The sequence below is a fragment of the Amia ocellicauda genome, chromosome 11, assembly GCF_036373705.1.
Source record: "Amia ocellicauda isolate fAmiCal2 chromosome 11, fAmiCal2.hap1, whole genome shotgun sequence".
NCBI lineage: Eukaryota > Metazoa > Chordata > Actinopteri > Amiiformes > Amiidae > Amia > Amia ocellicauda.
The window spans coordinates 35382050-35403390 of NC_089860.1; the positions used below are offsets into that span (position 1 = coordinate 35382050).

A 21341-nucleotide genomic window follows, 5' to 3' on the forward strand; every position below is an offset into this window, starting at 1 on the left:
GTGCCTTATCCCCGGGGAAGACTGCCAAAGTCCTGCGTTTAAGTGCAATTTGGTTTGCCTGCCTGGTGCAATTATATATAAAACCACACCACTGTGTTTTTATCACAAAGTCACAGAACGTTTCTTAATAAAGATTCAAATTAATGAGTGTATTAATTAGTTAAGTAGTAATCGTTTCTTGATCCATCCTGGTTGAGGGGGATGAAAGGGGTTTGGTGTGAGAGCGGCTGTGGATCAAGTACGTCACCGCGGCCTCAACACGGATTTCGATGACGCGAAACACACAATGGGCGTGGCTCGGGGCTCACCGCGTCGTCAAAGGCACGCCTGTGGCCACGCCTCCCATCTTATGAATAATTAATCAGCAGCTATGGCTAGCCAATAGAGACGCGCCTGTCACTGCGAGCGTCTTAAAACCCGTCCGGGCCGCCGAGCGCCGGCAGTGGGGCTGGATGAGCGGATCGCTGCGGACGTGTGTGCGGTGGGAATAAGAGTCTATTGGCTTCAGCTTCCCTTGTCACTGTCGTCTGTTTTTCATTGTGCTTTTCTGCACGACCTGGGTCTCTGCGGCAGCGACAGTCCTCCTCCTCCTCAGCCTGGACCCTGTGCGGAGCATCGCGCTGTCCACTCCCGTCTCCTGAACGCTAACGGGCAGGTCTGCTGTTTCTCTCTCCCCCGCTGCTGCTGCTGCTGAAGACAGGCTCTGTGGCGGCTGTGTGTCGGGCTTTGGTCGCCATGTCCTCCGGCGATGCGGCGGAGCAGAGTCGGCGCTTCAGCGTGCTGTCCTGGGAGCAGGTGCAGCGCTTGGACTCCATCCTCGGCGAGACTGTGCCCATCCACGGACGGGGCAACTTCCCCACGCTGTCCGTGCTGCCCCGGCAGATCGTGCAGGTGAGTCCGGCGTCAGTTGGGAAACTAAGAACATCTTACCCACCATTCAATACCCCCCGGTAGTGTAGTGCCATTGACTGCTGGCTTCGGTTTCCTATCCCACTATAGGCAGACACGAGCCTATAGCTCCTGCATGAACATAACTGCCCCGCATGTCTGCGCCCGCAGCCAGGCTGTCGGCTCCTGAGTGGGCAGTGACCGGGACTGAGCGCCGCCTCACACGTGCCCTTGCTCGGCTCGTATTGCTCTCGGAGGCCGGTGTCCAGTGGCGAAAATCCGCCGGAGACCTTCTAGAACGGGAAAGACGCTGCGAGACGTTCTAGAACCGGAGACCCGTCCGAGCGTTCTGCGCGGCGCGCTTGGCTTTGAAGTTGTGACGCAGATCATATACTTTGTATCCACTCCATTTTCATTTTTTTGATGTGCGTGTGTGAATGCGTTTAATATTTTGAACAGATGTAGAAACACTTGCATCTTAAATGTTTTTTGTCCGTTCTTCTGCAGTGTTTGTTGAGTGAGTCCTGAAATAACGGTCTTCTAGACTTCTAGTAAAATGGCTCGATTTAAGAAGCCACTATGACCTAGTTGTGCTAGTGTTGAAGTATTTAAAATACTGCTGATTGGGGGCTATTTTTTCATGCACATGTCCCCGTCTCTGTCCGAAACTCCGTGCTCGACAGTGCTGCCCCGCACTTCTCGTTTCTCAAGGTGTGTGTGTGTGTGTGTGTGTCTGTGTGTGCGCGCTGTGGGCTGTAAATTCATGACCACACAACCCCAGCCGCTCACTTCAGTTTCAGGACGCCCTGCTTGCGACCCGTCTTTAATCGCAGTTACGCTCTGCTCTCGTTTATTTTTTATACCGCACATCTGCGGACGAGAGAGAGAGATCCGTGTCCAGCTGAAGGCGAGTGGAGGAGTCTCTCTCTCTCTCTCTCTCTCTCTCAATTCAATTCAATTCAAGGGTGCTTTATTGTCATGACAAACAGTTTCGTAGTGTTGCCAAAGCAGTTCATATTATATACATACATTGCAAAATAATAAAAGGTAAGAAAAAGGAAAAAAAAAATATTGAAACGGTACAATATAATTTATAAATAAAATCTTAATAGACATGTACATTTACTTTATTTATAGTTTACAAGTTTACAGCTGGTGCTCGTGTGTGTTTTCACAGTGAGCCCCTCAGGCTGTGGCAGGCGGCTACATATTCGGCGGCCAGGGGGGCTGTGTGTCCCCCCCCCAGGAGGATAGCTATTTTTTTTTTCATTTATCAATTCAGAAAATGATTTTATAATATTTATTAAAGAATGTGTCCCTTAATTTGGCATATTTATTGCAGTGGAGGAGGAAGTGCATCTCTCTCTCTCTCTCTCTCTGTCTCTGTCTGCCAGCCCACGAGTGGCCGGAGCTGCAGCGGTGGAAGAGTGGCTGTGGGAGGATATTACAAGCCGACACAAAAGTTCCCATTTAAGTTCACCAAGCTGTACTTCGACCTTACTGAAGAATACTTCAGTTGTGCTACGCTCCCTTTTTTTTTTTAATAAACCTGGGATCTTTAATTCCTGAAATCTTTTCAATATTTCCATTATTTCCACACAATGCATATCATTCTGTTTGAGAAAATGAGCCAAAGGGAGCCCTGACTCCATCCTAACCTTCCCAGAAGCCTGTTTTCCACTACCTCATTGTAAAAGTAGTTGCAAACTTAGTCATGGGGGCTATGGCTCTTGACGTGTGATCCGTCATCTCTGTGATACTCGGCTGCCCTGCCGCCTGGCGGGGGGGCACTGCCACTGCCCTCTGCGCCCGTCTTGCTATATTTAGCTTGTGAGGTTTCCCACTGGAAGCTTCTTGTCTTTCCTGTGAAGAAGTTGGACTCTGACACCGATAAGGAGGAATCTAACGAGCCATTCACTTATTTATTCAATGTGTTGTCCTCTCAGTGCTGTGTGGGTTTGTGCCATGGACTTGAGTTCCCCATCTGGTAGCTTTAGCACGGCTTCAGCAGAATAGGATGTAGATCTGGAAGGGATTGAAGGCCATACTGACCAAAGAGCCAAAGAGAACGTACCCGCTTTTGCCCGTTGACATTGGCAGTCGAGTAATATTTCCCTGAGAATATGCCTGGACTTCTGGAAATCCTTCAGTATAAATTGTCCAGGGGTAGGCATTGTTCACCACAAGTCTAGGTGGATATTTAACTGAGCAGGATCCATCTGAAGAGCCAATCTTTAAAAAATAACGCCTACTTCAGTTCTTCCGTTTCAGACTCATTCCACTATAGATACCCATCTCTCTGCTGTGCGTTTGGTGTCACTGTGCTCTTCAGCTCTGGAGACCACAGCGGTCTGTGGAAAAGCAGAACATTTGTTGTTTTTGTGTAAATACTGTGGCTGAGACGTCCTGTGTTACATTCAGAGTTTGTCACTCCCTTGTCTATTAACTCCGTTCTTATAATACAGCTCAAGTTGTCCAGTGGGTTTACTCTAGAAAGTGGAGTTTTTTCTTATACTGTTTGTTTTCCTCTATGTGTATTTAAGATAACCTTTGTCATTGCACAGCCTAACCCTGTTACGGGTGGCATGGTTCCAGTATTTTCTTGAAAGCCAGGACTAGCTTGTGGTCTTGAAAGAATGGCAGAGCAGGACGCATTCCCCGGCACTAACAGGAAGAACATCTCTCCGTAAAGGACTTTGTACACTTTGTTTATTGGCAAGGCTTCACAGACCTAATGTTTAGTTTATGTATGTATGTATGTATAATGTTTGTGTGTTTAATATGTATGAAGCTGTGAATTTCTCACAAACCGGGAAAGTTCCGCTTGAGATTTGCAGTTCAAGATAATTTACGGCTTGGCGGCCCTCCAGGTAGTTGCAACAGAGGTTTCGGCATCGCTAGTTGAAATGTAGCGCCGGGCTGATTTCCCGAAGTCTCCTGGCATCTTGATTCACAAAACCCTGCAAAGGCTGAAATGAGATTCACTTTCAATGGAGGGGGAGACAGCGCTGGCTCATCCACAGAGCAAGATCCTGATTTATGGGTAGAATCCGCGTCGCCAAATGGCCGTTATTGTATTCGTCGTGCAAATTAGATATAAGGTTCTGCATTTTAGCCAATGCTGAGACTTCGTACACTCCATAAGTCTCAATTTATTCTTGGCACTTTGCAGGGTCTTGAATGCTCAGTTATGAATGTATTTGCCGATTTATTTTTGCACCGTAAAGCGTATTTCTACAGTGTGAGGAAGTGCAGTGGAGCAGGACCCTGATAATGAGCCGAGTCGTTAGTATCTGTCACCCAGGCCCTTGCAGCATAAGACGCACATCTACTTGACATAAAACCAACCTCTGGCCACGGCTGTCTGCCCGCCTCCCTCAACACTCAATGAGAAACCTCGGCTCGACTTTATGTGCAGAGTCATTTACTGGCAGGAACTTGGTTAACTCCATCAAATGAGATCATTTTTATTTTATTACATTTTATTTTCGTTCTCATGTCTGATGCTTCCAAAACTCCCAGTCACTTGTTTACAACGGTTTTAAACGCCGTAGGGCTGAATGTATCGGTGCTTGGCGCTCATCCTCGGTATAACCGCAGTATTAGTTAATTTGGTGAGTTGGCGCTGTCTGAATGTAACCCTGGTTATATGAACTGGAAACGTTGGGCACTTAAACTAGCGGTTTGTGTTCGTGAGAGTTGGGGCCCAGCTGGTCTGTGGTTTCCCTGCTCCTGATTCCACAGAGACCGTTCGGACCGGCTGTGTCCGTGTCACCTGGAGAACCTTCTCAACCTCCAGCAGCACAGGGATGTGACGCTGAAGGGATGCTTTCTCAGAGTCTGAGCTGGTGTTCTCCATCGGTATGGAGACAGAGCTGCAGGACTGCTAGCTGGCCAGCTGAGCTCTTTCGGGTGTGGGTGCAGGGGTCCGTCTGGTCTAGGGGCTGACTTGAACCATAGCCAAGGTTATACAATGGTTTAAATCCATAGAAACACCCCAAAGCATGAATGAAGTCCAGCGATGACTCTGCGACACAAGGTGGAAGGGAGGACACTTGTGTTGCCTAATCGCAGACATCGGGTGGGTTTAACCGTAGAATCTTTCGCTCTGTGTGTATCCTTGAAGGAGGGCCGGCCCGTGAACACACGGCAGAATCGTCAATCTGTGAAAGCCTCCCGTCCGGCGCAGTGAATGTGAACTGCCGCTGTGAGAGGACAGATGTTGTGCACCAGCTGGTGGGGAGCCATGTGTTCAAAGTAGAGTAGTTCTCCTTGACCTTTAGGGAAACACTGACTGGAAAAACAAACTTGGCTCCTTTTTGCTCTGAAATCTTCTGGAATAATTCAAAATTAGAATCTGTTTGCAGTGGAGTGAGTGTGTCGTGTATCGGACGACCCTTTTGTTTTTAAACTCGAACTGCCGGTAATGAACAGAGCTGCCAGCCCCCCTGACTGACACGAGAGCGTGTTGGGGATGAAGCGGCCTCGTCTGTCTGGATGCCAACAGAAGTGGTCTTTAGGTTCAGTTCAGCAGCTCTTTCACCTGACACTTTGAATACTTATTACGAGGGGCTCAAACACGAGGGAGGGGGCTGCCACGATCAAGGAGGACCAGATGTGGTGGCACTCGGTGTTGCTGTTTTATAAACTCTGCTCCTCTCCCCCGCCCTTCCCCTGCTTTGACCACTGGACAGGTTTGAACCAGATTATATTCAAATGAATGCTATCGCTATCTAATAAAATCACTTGTATTGATTTTCTATTCAGCGGACACCTGCGTAGGAGCCGGGCTATAGGGTCACAAAGACGAATGTAAACAAAGCAGATAATCTTTTATTCTGCTTCTAAGGAATCTGGTTAGCTGTAAATGGCTGCCAAGTTCCCTGTTCTCTAGTGTTCAGTTTATTTCACAAGCATTAAAGTTGCGGTAATGGGACTGTTGTGTAGATCGGGGGGTGATTGCAAAAAGGGCTTGACAACACAGGTAGCAAATATCAGAATAAATGTGGAAGATTTGCATATTAGACGCCAAATTCTACTTTGTGTCCCTCCCATCCCCAAGAGTGTTGCATGTTTGCCTAACTTTCACACCTGTACTCATGGTTTTCTCTCTTGTCCTGCCCAGGTGGTGCGGAACCGTCTGGAGGAGAAGGGGATTCCCGTGCGAGATGTCAAGCTCAACGGCTCGGCCGCAAGTCACGTGCTGCACCAGGACAGCGGCCTGGGCTACAAGGACCTGGACCTGATCTTCGGCCTGGAGCTGCCTACGGACCGTGAGTTCCGCCAGGTCAAGGACGTGGTGCTGGACTGCCTGCTGGACTTCCTGCCGGCAGGCGTCAACAAGGACCGCATCACGCCCCTGACGCTGAAGGAGGCCTACGTGCAGAAGCTGGTGAAGGTGTGCAACGACACGGACCGCTGGAGCCTCATCTCGCTGTCCAACAACACGGGCAAGAACGTGGAGCTGAAGTTCGTGGACTCGCTGCGCCGGCAGTTCGAGTTCAGCGTGGACTCCTTCCAGATCACCCTGGACTCGCTGCTGCTGTTCGACAAGTGCTCCGCCACGCCCATGTCCGAGAGCTTCCACCCCACCGTGCTGGGCGAGAGCATGTACGGCGACTTCGAGGAGGCGCTGGGCCACCTGCGGCGCCAGACCATCGCCACGCGCAGCCCTGAGGAGATCCGCGGGGGGGGGCTGCTCAAGTACTGCAACCTGCTGGTGCGCGGCTTCCGGGCCGGCTCGGAGCAGGAGATGAAGTGCCTGCAGCGTTACATGTGCTCCCGCTTCTTCATCGACTTCCCCGACATCGGCGAGCAGCAGCGCAAGCTCGAGGCCTACCTGCAGAACCACTTTGTGGGCATGGAGCACAGACGCTACGACTACCTGGTGACGCTGCACCGCGTGGTGAACGAGAGCACGGTGTGCCTCATGGGCCACGAGCGGAGGCAGACGCTCAACCTCATCTCCATGCTGGCGCTGCGGGTGCTGGCCGAGCAGAACATTATCCCCACGGTCACCAACGTCACCTGCTACTACCAGCCGGCGCCGTATGTGCGCGACATCAACTTCAACAACTACTACATCGCGCACGTGCAGCCCCTGGTGCCGGCCTGCAGTAACTCTTACCAGACGTGGCTGCCCTGCAACTGAGGGGGTCGGGTGGGAGCCACGGGGTGGGGGGCTTGGAGTGTCGGCAGTAGTTGGACATGAAAAAAGAGGGGGAAATAAAATGCAAAAAACAAATGAAAAAGGAAATGTTTATTTTTGTTTCCGCCACATGTGACTCCTCTTCGCGTCAAACTGCTGTGTTTCTTGAGCCAATACTGTCGCAGGACTGTCAAGACTCGAGGTCCTTCTCAGATGTAGCAAAAAGGGGTTGGAGGATTGAAGCATTTGTTTTCATTGGTGTGTTTTAAGTTAATGAATCTTTACAAACAAAAAAAGTATATAAGTGAAATGCAGGTGCTGCATTTTTTTAAAAACAAAAAAACTTCAAGCTGTATTTTTGGTTTCTTTTTTGGGGCTGTGGTTTCAATCTGCCCTACTTCTGTTTTCCCTTAATTTTTTTTTTTTAAATGAACTTTCAAGGACCAAAGACTTTCGTTTGCATTTAAAGAGGGGAATGTTGATACTCTGTGATTCCAAGTGCCTAAGAAAACTCTGTAAAGTATAAGCTGTACTGTATCAAGAGATTTTTATCTTCTAGGTTACTGTAAATCTCTATTTTCAGGGACCGAGGCGTTCCCATTCAAGTGATTAAAAAAAAAAAAAGAAACTCCTAAAATGCAAACCTGATCAGTCTTGTATGTTGCGAACTACGGGTGTTTGGTTTTTTGAGAGAGTATGCTTGGCAGGGAGGAGATGTAACACTATAAGTATCCATTTTTATTCTAAACTTCTAACCTGCTGATCTGGAAAAGCTCCTCTGGTTTGATGTGGTCGATGCCTTTCATGATTTTGAAGACTTGGATCAAGTCCCCTGTAGTCTCCTCTGTTCCAGGTGAAAAGGTTCAGGTCCTCAGTCTCTCAGTAGGACATTCCCTTCAGACCTGGAATAAGTCTGGTTGCTCTCCTCTGAACTGCCTCTAGAGCAGCGATATCTTTCTTGAAGTGTGGAGCCCAGAACTGCACACAGTATCCAGATGAGCTCTAACTAGTGCATTGTACAGTCTGAACATCACTGCCCTTGTGCTCAATTCTACACTTTTGACAATATACCCCAGCATTGCGTTTGCCTTTTTTATTGCTTCCCCACATTGTTTGGATGGAGAAAGTGAGGAGTCCACATAGACTCCTAGGTCTTTCTCATGTGTTACTTCATCTAGTTCTGTTCCTCCCATAGTGTCATTATAGGGACATTTTTGTAACCTGCATGTATTACCTTGCACTTGTCCACATTGAATTTCATCTGCCAGGTGTCGCCCACAACTGAATATTATCCAAGTCCCTCTGAATAGCCTGTGCTGCCGAGATTGTATCTGCTGAGCCACCTATTTTAGTATCATCTGCAAATTTGACAAGTTGTCTAACTATCCCAGAGTCCAGATCATTAATATAGATTAGAAAAAGCAAAGGCCCTAGTACTGATCCCTGTGGAACTCCACTAACAACCTCACTCCAGTTAGAAGTGACTCCTCTAATCGACACCCGCTGTTTCCTAGACATCAACCAGTTCATAATCCATCTACTTACATTACCCTGAATGCCTACAGCTTCCAATTTGAGGATCAGTCTTTGTTGTGGATCCTTATCAAAAGCTTTTTGGAAATCTAAGTATATCATATCATATGCTTTCACATGATCTACAGCTGCAGTTACATGTTACATTTCTGGGTGTGTGGAGCCCAGAACTATACACAGTATGATAGAAGGGTACAGATTCTTGCTGTACTGTTCTGTATTATCTGCTTAAATGTACATCCTACCTTCCAGGAATCATGCGCTTAAACCTTATGTGCACTAAACCATGTTTTCGTACCTCGATATGCCATCGCAGTGTCCCTTCATCTTACCTCCTCACAGGATCAAAGTCTTCAGGATTCAGATAATAGTATGGAGTGAAGGCAGTGCTGATTTGGATATCCATGAAACCCAGACCCCATCGGTTTATTATCTACTGTTCATTTACATGCCTTTTTAGTGTAAAACCCAAATCGAAACCAATATGCCCTTATGCTCCGAAATCACAGGAAAAAGGTGAACATGCTCACACTTCGCTTCATTTATTATTCGCATTGTGTTCACCTCTTACATGGGAAAGGGCAGGGTTTGAGAAATCATACAATCTATCTAAAAGTAAAACTGATTGTAAAGATGAGGTCTGTGCACTTTCCTCCACAAGTGTACTGATCTGAACTGCATTCATCCCTAAAACTAATGTTACTCCGTCTGAATTAAAACCCCAGAATGCTGGACCCTTTCTCCATGGCAGTATGGCTCGGCACTAAAGCGACTTGAATCATAGGCGATGAATGCGAAGGATTCCTTTCTGATGTACAAAGGGCGTTCTCTTTCTGCAGGACAGCGGCTGCTCGGACAATAGCCCCCATTGTTCACCCCTGCGCTGCTGCCAGGGCTCGCTGAGTCCGGTTAGATTGAACGGATTGAGATCCATAGCATTCTGCTCGTGTGCGCAGAACGGGTCACGCAAGTGTGGCAAAAATCAAAAAATCAAACGGACTGAACCTTCACATAATGACCTTCTCTTCTGAAGTCTCTTCTTGCGTGTGCCCGGGCCTAGTCTGCTTCTGGGGGCTGGGGAGAAGGACCAGACGTGTGCCACGGAGTGTCCCACCCACGATAAAGGGCTCTTTGTGGTAGAGTTGGATCAATGCATACATTCTAGATTCCCTACACCAGATACCCAAACGCTGACTTGAAATGTGCGTTAAATTGGCACCCTGGCATGAAGGGGGAGAGATGGAGAGAAACAAACACTTGGGCATCAAGGGAGAGGGTGAGAGAGAGAAACTAACACCCTCACACATCAAGGGAGAGAGAGCAAGAGAGGAACACCTTGGCATATTTTGTTCAGGTTTACATGCAATATATCCTTTCCCAGGGTAAATCCTTCTCAGCACCGATAAGGTCTAACCAGATCGTCTCGGCAGTGATGGAGCGGTTCTGTCTGAGTCGCCCTGTTTTGGTTGATATCTAAAACGGTATGTGACCTATGAACTCTGACCCCAGAAAGGTCAGATGTGTAAATCTCCGGTCCACTTCGGTTCTTCCTGTTGCAGCCCAGCGCACTCGGCCCGGGGCTAGAGCGAATTCTGAGGTGACCTTGTGCTCTGGATGTCCTGGGGTGGGGGCATGTTTTGGTGGGTTGTTTTGTAAAGCTTCCTGATCGTGACTCATGTGCGGTTTCCTGGTGGAAATGGCTCTCAATGTTTTGTTGTGTTAAGGTTTTGAAGCCCTTCCACTTGGCGTTCTAGGGAATCCCTGAGCTCTGAAGAAGATGAAGGTCCAGGTGCTTTTCTCATCAGCAAGATTCATATGAAAACTAAGAAAGGGTGGCTCTCGGTTCTCCCCTCAGATGAGACTCGTTTCATCTGTACGGACAGGCTTTTCCACTGGGCTCGGCTCCCTGGAACGGCCGCTTAAGAAAACTCTGGCTGTAGGAAGTCTGGAATCCAGATCGGGGGGAGGAGATGAGGCACACGTTCTCGGCATTGAAGTCCACGATGTTGCGAGCATCACGTTCCAGTGCATTGTAAACCTTTTATATAGCGTTGACAATAACAAAGTACTTTCCCCTTCACTAATGAAATGGAAATAAGTCCTTAAGCGTTGTTTGTGTGCTCCTGACTTTGTGTAAATGCGTTAATCTACTGCGCTGCTGCTTCACGGTGCCCTTATTGGACGCTGGTGGTTTAAAAGCACCCCTGTCCTTCAGAGGGTCTCTTGGTGGACGGGGTCCTCGGTTTCAGCCGGAGGAGGAGAGCATCTTACTCCCTCGAACCTCAATCCCTCTCCGGGTCGGGAGATCCAGCACGGCTTCACATGAACCAGTGAGAGGATCACAGCGCAACAAGGGATCTGAAAGTGTGTCCTGATGTCCATTGACTGAATGGCATGTTCCTCTTATAAATCTACGTGTTTGTTTAGTCTTTTTCCGATGAACAATGTATTGGTAAAGCAGAACATAAGGTTTAATAATAATAATAATAATAATAATAATAATAATAATAATCTGCAGTCGTTTTTACATTTGATTGTTTTTTAACGGTAATAATAACTTTAATAACTCATTTTCTATTCCAGTTATGTTTTGTCAAGGGAATTAGTGTTCTGAGGTGTTACGTGGACGGCGCCAGTTCAGAATCTGCGGTCGCCTTCTTGTTGCGCAGATCTGCAGAATCCCAGCGCTCCCATTTGTGGAGCCGCGCAGACCTGCGCACATCTGCGCAACACGAACTTGAGCCCCATTGTCTGTGTGCGCCGAGGTGTAACCTTTGACCCCCTGCTCCGAGCCATCCACAGGTCACGTGTCTCTAAAGCAAGCTGCCGATTGGCTGTCTCCCAGTGTCACGGGATTGTGGACAGGAAGTGCATTGGCAGGACAAAAACACATGGAGAGAGAAAACAAAACAAAAAGCAGATAGTTGTCACCTTTTGAACATTCAGAAAAGCAACATATTTATCTATTTATAAATTAGTCTAATAGTTTTTGCCTTCCCCATCCCTCTCTCTTAAAGATACAGCTCTCATTATTCACTCTGATCTAGGCGTCACATTTGCTTATTTATGTTTTTTGTTGTGAAAAATAAGGAATCAACTTCACAGAGGTACACACTACTTCCGGTCCAAAAATCATCTCATTGTGGGTTGTGGCTTCCTTATAGAGTGTGTTTCTTACACTGGCCAGCTCTGTTCTCGAATAATTCACGTAAAACAACACAAAAACAAAACACCCGGATCAGATTATCTGATAAATCCCTGCATTATGACCCTGGAAATCTTGTGTTTGGGTTTGCATGCGCGTCTTGGACACAGAAGCTGAAAATCAGACAACCCTCCTTGTAGGGTAAAACAAAAAAAAGTCAAATTACACATCCACTCCTCTTTCCTTTACAAAGGATATCTGGTGAAACTACACTGGGTCAGGTAAGTCTAACTTCTTTCCATCCTTATTTTAAACGTGAGTCTTTTTGCTAATGACAGTTGACCTGTGATGGGGGTAACGAGGCAGTGAAGGGCATTCAATACCTTGTGTTTATGTGGTTCCAGTGAAATGAGCTGAAAGGAACAAATGGTAAATATTGAAACAGAAAAGTATTTGTGCTGTAAAAACACCACACCCTTGCTTATTTGTGGTCAGAAGATCGTGGTCTGGTGTGTTTGCAGCGGTGCGGAGGACAGCGGGCAGGACTGGAGGGGCCACAGCTGACCGCAGGGTGGCCCCAATGCAAGGGCCACAGTCTGGGGCAACATCAAACAGGGCAGGAAGTTGAGGAAGTGAGCAGTGAGAGAGAGCAGCCCTGGCCTCACCTGGGTACAGACAGACAGACACGCACACACATGGAAACACAGACAAAGGGTTGTGTGAGGGAAGGGGCCAGTTGGGGCCCAATGTTTGAGACACCAGGCACCAGGAGGGGATTGTGTGCATTGTTGTCCCAGTGGAATCTGGACGAGACTACTTGAAATGCTGGTGCACTTCCCAGAGCGTCTCCTTAAGACAGCCGACATTTCGGGAGTGAGTTGGGAGTTTAGATTTCTGTGCGTTCGGGAGGCGATCTGTTTTCCTGAGTTATGTCCACACAGAGTTGTAACCTCCCTGCCACTAACCTTTAAACCACCCCCTTCACTACAGACACTTAGAGAAATATTTGAGGCTCAAATGAACAACCTCTTTGTTAATGCTCTGTTATGTCATCATAGCAGATAACCCCGCCCCTTTTCTGTTGTAGTAGTGTAATATCTGTATGCTTCTCAAGTTTTCATCTCTTTATTATCGTGGCACATTTGTAGGACAGGACTTGGGACAGTGTTGGCACAGTGGTTTCAATTCTTATATTGTACCAGGGACTTTTAAATCCACTCCAGGACACAGTGTATCAAATGAGGGGCCCGAATCTCCCCTGTGACGGGGTCTCTTTTGGAGGCTGCAGTTGAGACATTGATTGTAATATCACTTGTGTTGGGGGGGGGGTCTGACAGCCTGTGAGGTTTTAAGTACATTTAGGAAGAGCAGGTTTTGATCCACCCTTGGCCAGGCCTGTCATTGTTTCTCTGTGCTGGTGTGCGGCACAAGGAGGAGAGAGTGACTGCAGCCCCTCTGTGTGCGTCGCCATCATTGGTGCGCTCTGTTCTCTCACACCCCGTCCCGTGTACCAGGTCAGCCAGCCCCGGTCAGAGCATCGCGGCCCGCTGTTATTCAGACAGCGTGTTCTTTTGTGTGCATTAAACGGGAGGCTCTAAGCCATGGGTAATTCGAGTAGCTCGGTGGGAGTGCCTGCGCATCATGGAAAGTTTGTTTGTGAATGGAAACGGGCCGTCCTCTCTGGCCCCAGGTACGTCACCTACTCGACAAAACAATGCGCTCTCTGAAAGGCTGGGGTCTATTAAGCAGTTAATAGCCGGGTTGCGGTTTTCTTTTTTCAACACAAATGTATTTCCATGACGGCCTTTTGTGTGGCGGTGCGTGTCTCTCAAGTCGCCCCAACGTGAGAGCTTCCCTTTGTTGTCCGGCTCGAAGCACGGGTTTGTGTCTGCAGCGCTTTCCACGGGCCAGTGGGACACCGTGCAGCCCCCACTGGGTTTGGGTGGAGAGGGGAACTGCACAGCGAGCTTTTGTGTATCTGAAAGGCTTCCCACGCATCGACTAGAAAGAACCTGCTGGGCTAATCTGGGCCTGCTTTTGTGTTGTTGTGCTGTGCCTCTTTTTTTTGTGGAAAAAGAAAAGTTGGGTAAAAAAACTGCCTTGAATGGCCTCTGATCCTTCACTTGAGTTTCTCTGTCATGACTGTGTAGCTGGCAACTGATTTAAATTGTGTGCTGTGCTCCTTCTGAGACGTCCATGGGTCTGAACCAGACTTGTTAATAAGGTTCAGTTCTCCAGCTTGCCTCGGATATACAGTGCAGATATTTTGGATGATTGCCGGATACAGAGGATTTAAATATGCTGTTCCTTAAACATATTATTTGCCTCTTTCCATCCCTGCCCTCCTGAAACAAACCGGACAAGACAAGAACCAACAATTTTGCGTCTCTCTAGCGATCGCAACGGAGGCCCTCGTTCGCACAACATTTGTGTTAGCAGCATCTTGTTTTAATAAAACAAAATAAAGGCAACTTGCAGAATTATCATTAATCTTTCTGTCTGCAGATGTTAGCGTCTCATCTTTTTATCATTATATATAATTAGAAGGTCTCTCTCTGCTTTATTTTATTTTATTTTTATTCTGTTCTAAATTAGAACAGAACAGAACTCGCTGCCAGTGATGTTCCTCGCTGTCAGGACGCCAGCGACGGAGAAGGTGGGGTTCACTCACTTTGTCTCGGTCCAGCAGCGGCCTTAATGAGACTGTGCGCAGGGAGCTGGATCGGCCTCGTGTTTGCGTTTCCTGCCAAGCACAAAACACAGGATCTCTGATGGTTTAGTCTGGGTATTAACTCTGACCAAAAATATAGGCAGCTATCCTTTTTATTTTTTTACCCCTTTTCACATCGCCAGTTTTCTTTCTTGCACGGTTTTGCGCCATCTCTCTCTCTCTCTCTGTCTGCCTCTGTCCATGTCTCTCTCTGTCTCTCTCTGTCTCTTTCTCTCCATACCAAGCTCTGCTTACAACCCATTTTCAATACCTGTGCCAGAGCTGGTCCTGTAATGAAGGAGGGATGTATATATATATATATATATGTTTTTCATAGCGGAGAAGGTGCTGTCTTTCTGTTTTTCTTACAGGCCACCCCCCCACACCTTATATTCCAGTCTCCTTCACATTGTTTTGTAACACGATAAGCCGATTAAGACTGAAGACAAAGACTTGTGAATGCAGTCTTACAGGAATGAGCTTCTGGGGCTGTAATCGACACCCTGCGCCCCTCTGACAGGACAGGGTGTACCTTTTACACCTTTTACGCCGTTCTCCTGCGGCTAAACCAGAGCCGACACCCACTCTACTGTTTTGTAACTGTATCCCCGATGAGCCAGGCATTGTTTTGGTGCCCGCCTCACAATGGGAGTGTTCCCCAGGTTAAAAATGGAAACTCCGAGACCCGCGCGGGACAATGGAGAAGCCTGGGAACACAGAGGGAGCGAGCGAGGGGCGTGGGAGCTGGGAAATGGGAGCACACCTCTGTTCTCTTTCTTATGGCTTCTATTAAAGAGCCTCCGCAGGTGCAGCCGAACTCACACGCATGTGTCACGAGACAGAGACACCCATGACCTCTCCATGAGTTAGCACATCCATCCACCCCTCCAGCTGATCGAGTAACAGGAAGAAGTTACCTTTTTAAACTCCGTGTAGCCGTGTTTCACTCCCTTGTTCCCCTTGCCTCTTCTGCTCCACATTGGCTGCAAACCGAACCGGCAGGCCCCACACGACCTCTGGCTCTGGCGCCACGGAGGTGATGACCCAGCCAGCTGGCAGCCTCGCTCTGGGAGGACCCGAAATGACAGTGTTGACACTCCAGCCCCGCCGCGCAGCCCCTGCCACACTTGTTCTCAAAAGAGACGCCCAGACGGCCGGGCTTTTGCTCACAGAAACGGCACTTCCAGCCCGGGAACTGCCACAGAGGTCTCCGTCCCTCGACCAGGCTGGAGGGAGGCCATTTGGGTCATTTCCTTTCCGTGCGGAGAAGCAAAGAGGGTGACTGTGACCTGTAGGCCACCTGTGCACTCACTCTTTGGTGGGAAAACGTCAGTCAGGGTGTGCCGAAAATCTCAATAGTCAGGCCAAACGTTTTCTCTCTCTCTTTCATAGCAACAGGGGACATTGAAAAAAACAAGCACTGATGTGTTTCCGAGCCGTGCAGACATGTGCGATGGACCTTGAAGGATTGTATTTTTTTATGCGTCTGCACCACAGATGAACCCCCCCACCCACACACAGACACACACACACGCACGCGCTCAACACACAAAGAAACGCCTTCTCTTGAGTCTACTGTTGTAATTGGGATGATTTCACAACACTCCTTTACAAATCATCTTCAGGATTTTAATGTCACTGCCTGTGCTCTCAGTGCTCACGAAATACAGTTCAGAACAGCGTCCTGTAACTGTCATGTGTAAGACATGGAGGTCCTCCTGGCCTGGACGATACCGGGACTGTGTGGTGCTTCAGCGCCCTAATCCCGACTAAGGGTTTGAAGGGGGCAGGGAATTGCGCCGAGCTGTTCCGTGTCTCCAGTGAGTTCTGCTTGGTCCGAACACAAAGGGAACAACACCTGTGACAGAGAGAGAGAGAGAGAGATGGCAGAATATAGTGTGCATTCATTGGCCAGGAAGATGAAATTAAATATTTTGCAGCGTACGACCCAGAATTCCCCTTTTTATGAAGATGAATTTTTGTTATTTTAGTTCCTCTTTTTTCGGGGGGATCGTGCAGTTATCTGTCTGGATGAAACCCCTCCCAGACTGTTATAAAAACCCTGCATTTCTTTCCCGGAGCCGACAGAGTATTTTACACCCTCACGGACAGGAATCTCTGGTATGAAATTCAGGAATTCCTCGAGTCGACATCTGTTTGTCGGCTCTCGGCTTCTGGGCACCACTCTCGCTTTTCTTGTGGTCACTTTTGACAAATGTGAGTTGTGCTGTAGCATTTACAGATGGTGGTGTTTGTGTTGTTGCTGCTTGACAATCCGACAGCGGGTTTTCCACTCTGATTGGTTTAACATGTAGCTGTGTGTGGGGGTTAAAGGTCAAGAGAGCATTTGTGGTTTCCTGTGTGGAGCGAGAGCACTCTCTTGGTTGTGTACACAGATCTTGTGGGGCCGTCCAAATAGTTTATCATCTAAACTCGCATAGATCTGAACTCCTATTAGACCAATTCAAGACATGTGCCACCATGTTTGGTGAGCTGGTGTCTGTAATGTGGAGAGTAAATATAAGAAAAAAAGGTGCTAAGGTACTAATGAGTATTGATAACATCATATAAGGTTAGAAAGAAAGAGAGCAGAAGAGTGATTTATCACAGTAAGAAAAAATGCACAATTTAGGTGCAGAAACATCTGTGTCGGTTATGTAATCAGTGTAGGACATGTCCATGCATGTAACATAATCATATACAGGCATCTGGCTGGCCATCATGCGTGCTCCTCTAAATATATAACATTACAACTGCCCTTGGGTCTCAGTTCAGTCATATCTATACCCATGGGTGGTCCCATTCAAAGTCAGGAGTAAACGACTGAGCCGAGGTGCCATTTGGGGGTCCTAAGTGGCTTAGTTGCTGCAAACATTGGTTCCTCCTAAAAAGGGCTGGGGGAAATTCTGGGATCCAGTCATGACCCGTACCCAAACCATCCCACGTTAGTCATCTTCCTTTGGTTCCTGAGCGCTTTCAGAGCAAGGTTGAAGGCACACCATCAGAGACAAAATGTTCTTGGACTTTAGTGGCTTCACTGTCCGAGCTCGCTCACAAACTGCCTGTGTTGAATCCTCGTTGTGCGTCACCTCACCCAAATAGGGAGACTTCAGTGTACAAGCCTCTTTCACACTCACACCAAACAAACAAACAATTCAACAGTTCTTTGGATGAAGACAATACACCAGACAAGGCCTCTTCCTATTCATTCTTGTCCTGTAAGATTTCCACGTCTGCTCTGAGTTGCTCTGTTGAACTTGATTTCACTGTGATAGCTGAACAGAGCAGCTATCTGCAACAGCTCAAGTTGGAGAAGTGGTAGTGGTTGTGAGACATTTTCGGTTAATTTGCTATTGCTATTTGCTTGCTTCCTGTGTCCGTCTGTGAACTCTGGTCCAGGAGGGCCTGCTGTCTGTCTGCCCTGCAGGAGGGGCTGCGTGTGTCTCTGTCGCTCTCTCTCACTCTCTCTCTCCCGGCCTCCTCCTCATCTCCTTTGGCTTTGTGCTGGACTGGCGCCACACTCCCACACAGTTGAGGTCTTTCAGTCGCCTGGTCCCACTCACCCTGGCTGACCGCAGGCTATAAAAAGCAGCGCAGAATGCCCGCAAAAACCCAAAATGTCAAGAGCACTGGCTGTGACCGGCTTAACCCTTACCCTGCTGCCCCAGTCCTCCTCTGCTCCCGACGGGTCAGTTTCCACAAATTATTCCTTTCCGTTTCCCCGCGAGTCCCCGGGCCAAGATAAAGGATGTGTTCGGGGCAAAAATAGACCCTTCTAACGTTGGCAGCCCAAATCAGCTGCTTGTGAAAGCTGGTGAGCGAAGATACAGATGTTTCTCTCCTTGCTGTGTGTGAAAGGACCCTGTGGAGGAAAACTGCCCAGACATACAGCTATCATGTGAAGTGCAGCTGTATTATAGCTCTGGTAGACGAGTGACTTAGCCTTGAAAAATGGAAACAATAGTCAAATTGAAAAATTAAAAAGGTTTTTCTGGTATCCACAATGGCCACCATCATTTACTCTGGTTGATTTCTTTGCTGGGGAGGATTCGAGCCCATCTCCGCTTTTCTAGCTGACTTGTTGAACTTTCTGCTTTCGTCCTCAGTAAACCCAGCGCCTGCCTGCAGCGTTTACTTAACCTTTAAAAACCCATTAGTGGAGAGAGAGAGAGAGAGAGCGCGAGAGAGAGCGCAGGCATCACTCGGAGGCACTACGCCTGCCTGCCATGCCAGACTGAGCCGAGAGACCCGGCAGTCGGTGCCAAGCCCAGTCGGCCGTACTTATCTACCTCCTGTAATCCCAGATAAGGACGGGCCGAGGTCTCCGGCAGACCTGTCTAGATGGCAGGAACAGCAGGTACAGGGAGCGCGAAGTTGGCACTGAGGGAGATTGGGGATGGGGGAGTTATCTAGAAAGATAAAAACCATTTAAGGCCATATTTATAAACCATTTACCACCAAGCTAAGTTAACACCTGTTTTCTTTTTTCCTTCTGTATTTGTTTTTCCTGCGCCGGAAAAGGAACACAGTGTGTTCGTTGTGTAAATCCTTCCAGATCCAGAAACCCCTCCCGGCTGTTCGAAAACCCATTGTGTAAAAGTGGGAGTTTGTATTTGCTGGAACATTTGCATCTCGGGACAGAAAGCACTAGGAATATGGTTTGGAATTAATCTTAAATCTGAAACTGGTCCCTTTTTTCACCCATTCTTCTTCCTTTCTTTTGAAGCTGCCGTTTCAGAGGATTATTTTGGGATGGGTATGTTTTAGAGTTTGATAGACGTCATTTAGTCTGGCAGGACAATAATAGAAGAAGAAAAATCCTGACAGCAGTACTTGCTATTTAAACAGTTCCAATTGAAGGCAGCTGCAAATTCATGCAAAGGTCACAGATGTGCAGGCCGGATAAGACCCCCATATAAAATGTTTAATGCACTTAGAAATCGATGAGCGCAGGAGACAGGTGCTTTAGCAGAGCAGCCTGTTTACTGTCAGTGTTTTACTAAAGGTAAGATGATTGGCCAGTGAGGGTAAACAGCCCAGTATCCGAGCTACGACGGTGCCACCGAACACCAAGGCTGGCAAAAACGGTGTTACACGGCCAAGGAGTTATTCCGTGAGTGTGCTGTTCATGGACTGAGTGGCGGCCGGTGGCGTACAGTTGTAATCAGCGGAGGCCTCTTGATTTCTCCATCTTGTCATGGGTGTTAATCCCATCGTGAGAGGGGTGTGGATCCAATCTGGTGCATTGTTTTCCAGTTAGGTAACGGGAGCAGCAGAACATGAGAAAGGTCAGGGATGAATGGGAGGCGTTCCTCAACACATTGACTGCGTTCGACTGAAGCCACCTGGAAGAATCGCAAACTTGCACTCCTAAAACGCTTTGCAACTTTATTCATTTATCTTCTTGTCTCCAGGTCCAGCCTTTGAATCAGACCCGCATCTTAACCTATCGTGTCTGGTCCATCCGTAAGCACTGTCTTGATCTGCGGACGTCTGACGAGTTATGATGTGGAAGCAGCGTCTGCATTTGTGCCACTGCCTGACACACAGACATATCATTTTCTTTTCCTTCTTTCGTTTTTTAAAGGTTATGTGAAATACAATACCTGGCCGAGTTTAACACCGGTTCTTGAATCCGCTAGTGCCGTATTGTTCTGCACGGCACTAGTTAATTACCGTCACATTTCCCCAGCCCAGTTAAAATCTGTTTGCCACGTGGGGGAATTGTGGGTAAAGCAGGGGCTTCTACAGTTTGTTTGCCCCGTGTCTGGAGCACCGCTAGCACAGTCTATCTCGCTCTGCCTTCATTTATCGGAGTCATTTAAAGGATACCATCGCTTTTGCATTAACCTCGGGCCCCCTGTCCTTGTGTTCGCTGTGTGCGCTGTGTACTTAGCAATTTGCAGGATTGCCTCTCGTGTTTGCCTTCTCATTAATTGTTCCTTTCTGTGTGTTCTCCCAGATAAAACGATTGGTTAAGGAGAAAGTAAAGTTGAAGTATAAATAGATATAATAATAGACATCGCTGTCCTTTTGTACTGTAATGTGGCTCGGTGGCACGGGCCCCCAAGGAGCAGGGAGCCTTGAAGGGTGATTATAGTTCACCGAGTGATCTTCATTCACGGCATTAGAGAGAGCCCAGCAACGCAAATATCGTGGTGGGAACCTTACCAGGGAGTGAATGCAGAACGAGGACGTTGTGGGGATGTTGTTGAAATGTTGTAAAGTTATCAAAGGCATAGAACTCCATGATTCAGGAGAACGAATACTCGCATATCAATGTACTATATATATATATATATGCATGAAACATAAGACAATGGCGCTTGATATGTATTGATATTCCAGGAATGGACCTTGAGGACACTGAGACACCGCCAGCACTGTGAGCTCAGAGTAACATGTCTCAATTTAAAACAAACATAGGGATGTCAATGGATGTTCGTTTTCTGAATGCATCTCTGGCAGTGTTTGTGGCGTTGCAGTGGTGTGGTGCCCTGTGTTGGTTTAGGCCTCAGAAACCCTGATGTTTGGCAAAGGCAGTTCTCTCCCTGGGTGTTTGGAGACCATGAGCTCGGAGCCGCTGCATCCTGTGTGGCTTCTCTTCAGCATGCCCAGCTCTTATTCTGGTATCCCGTCCCCCCCAGTATTCACACTTCTTAAGTATACACCCGTCACGAACACAAGCAGGAACATGTGGCTTTTAAAAACAGCAACACAAAAACAACCTTCCTGGTGTGAGAAAGAGGGCCCCGCACGCTAGAGAGGGCAGAGAACACCTCTGGGATAAGCTTGAATGACAAAGACTCACTTTTCCCACTGCACTAGAAACCGGGCCCTAGTCAACAAAAATGTTTTGGTTGCACTTCCCTGGCCGATAGCTTTTGGTTGTTGTGAAAATAACGTGACTCTCTCTC

At 47.8% G+C, this 21341-nt stretch overlaps 1 protein-coding gene and 1 long non-coding RNA gene across 2 annotated transcripts in view; both read left to right on the forward strand.

Annotated features, from left to right (window-relative positions):
- The first annotated feature begins 415 nt into the window (after positions 1-415).
- Positions 416-7679, forward strand: LOC136763584 (terminal nucleotidyltransferase 5A). The gene is made up of 2 exons (XM_066717682.1): positions 416-891; positions 6014-7679. Exons 1-2 carry the CDS (start codon positions 736-738, stop codon positions 7037-7039), a joined length of 1182 nt encoding a protein of 393 aa, XP_066573779.1. The 5' UTR covers positions 416-735; the 3' UTR covers positions 7040-7679.
- A 3802-nt stretch (positions 7680-11481) lies between these two features.
- The window catches only part of LOC136763586 (uncharacterized), a 54186-nt gene continuing 44326 nt past the window's right edge, over positions 11482-21341 (forward strand). The window contains exon 1 of the long non-coding RNA XR_010820992.1: positions 11482-11995. This is a non-coding gene — a long non-coding RNA (uncharacterized LOC136763586). The remainder of the gene's footprint in view (positions 11996-21341) is intronic.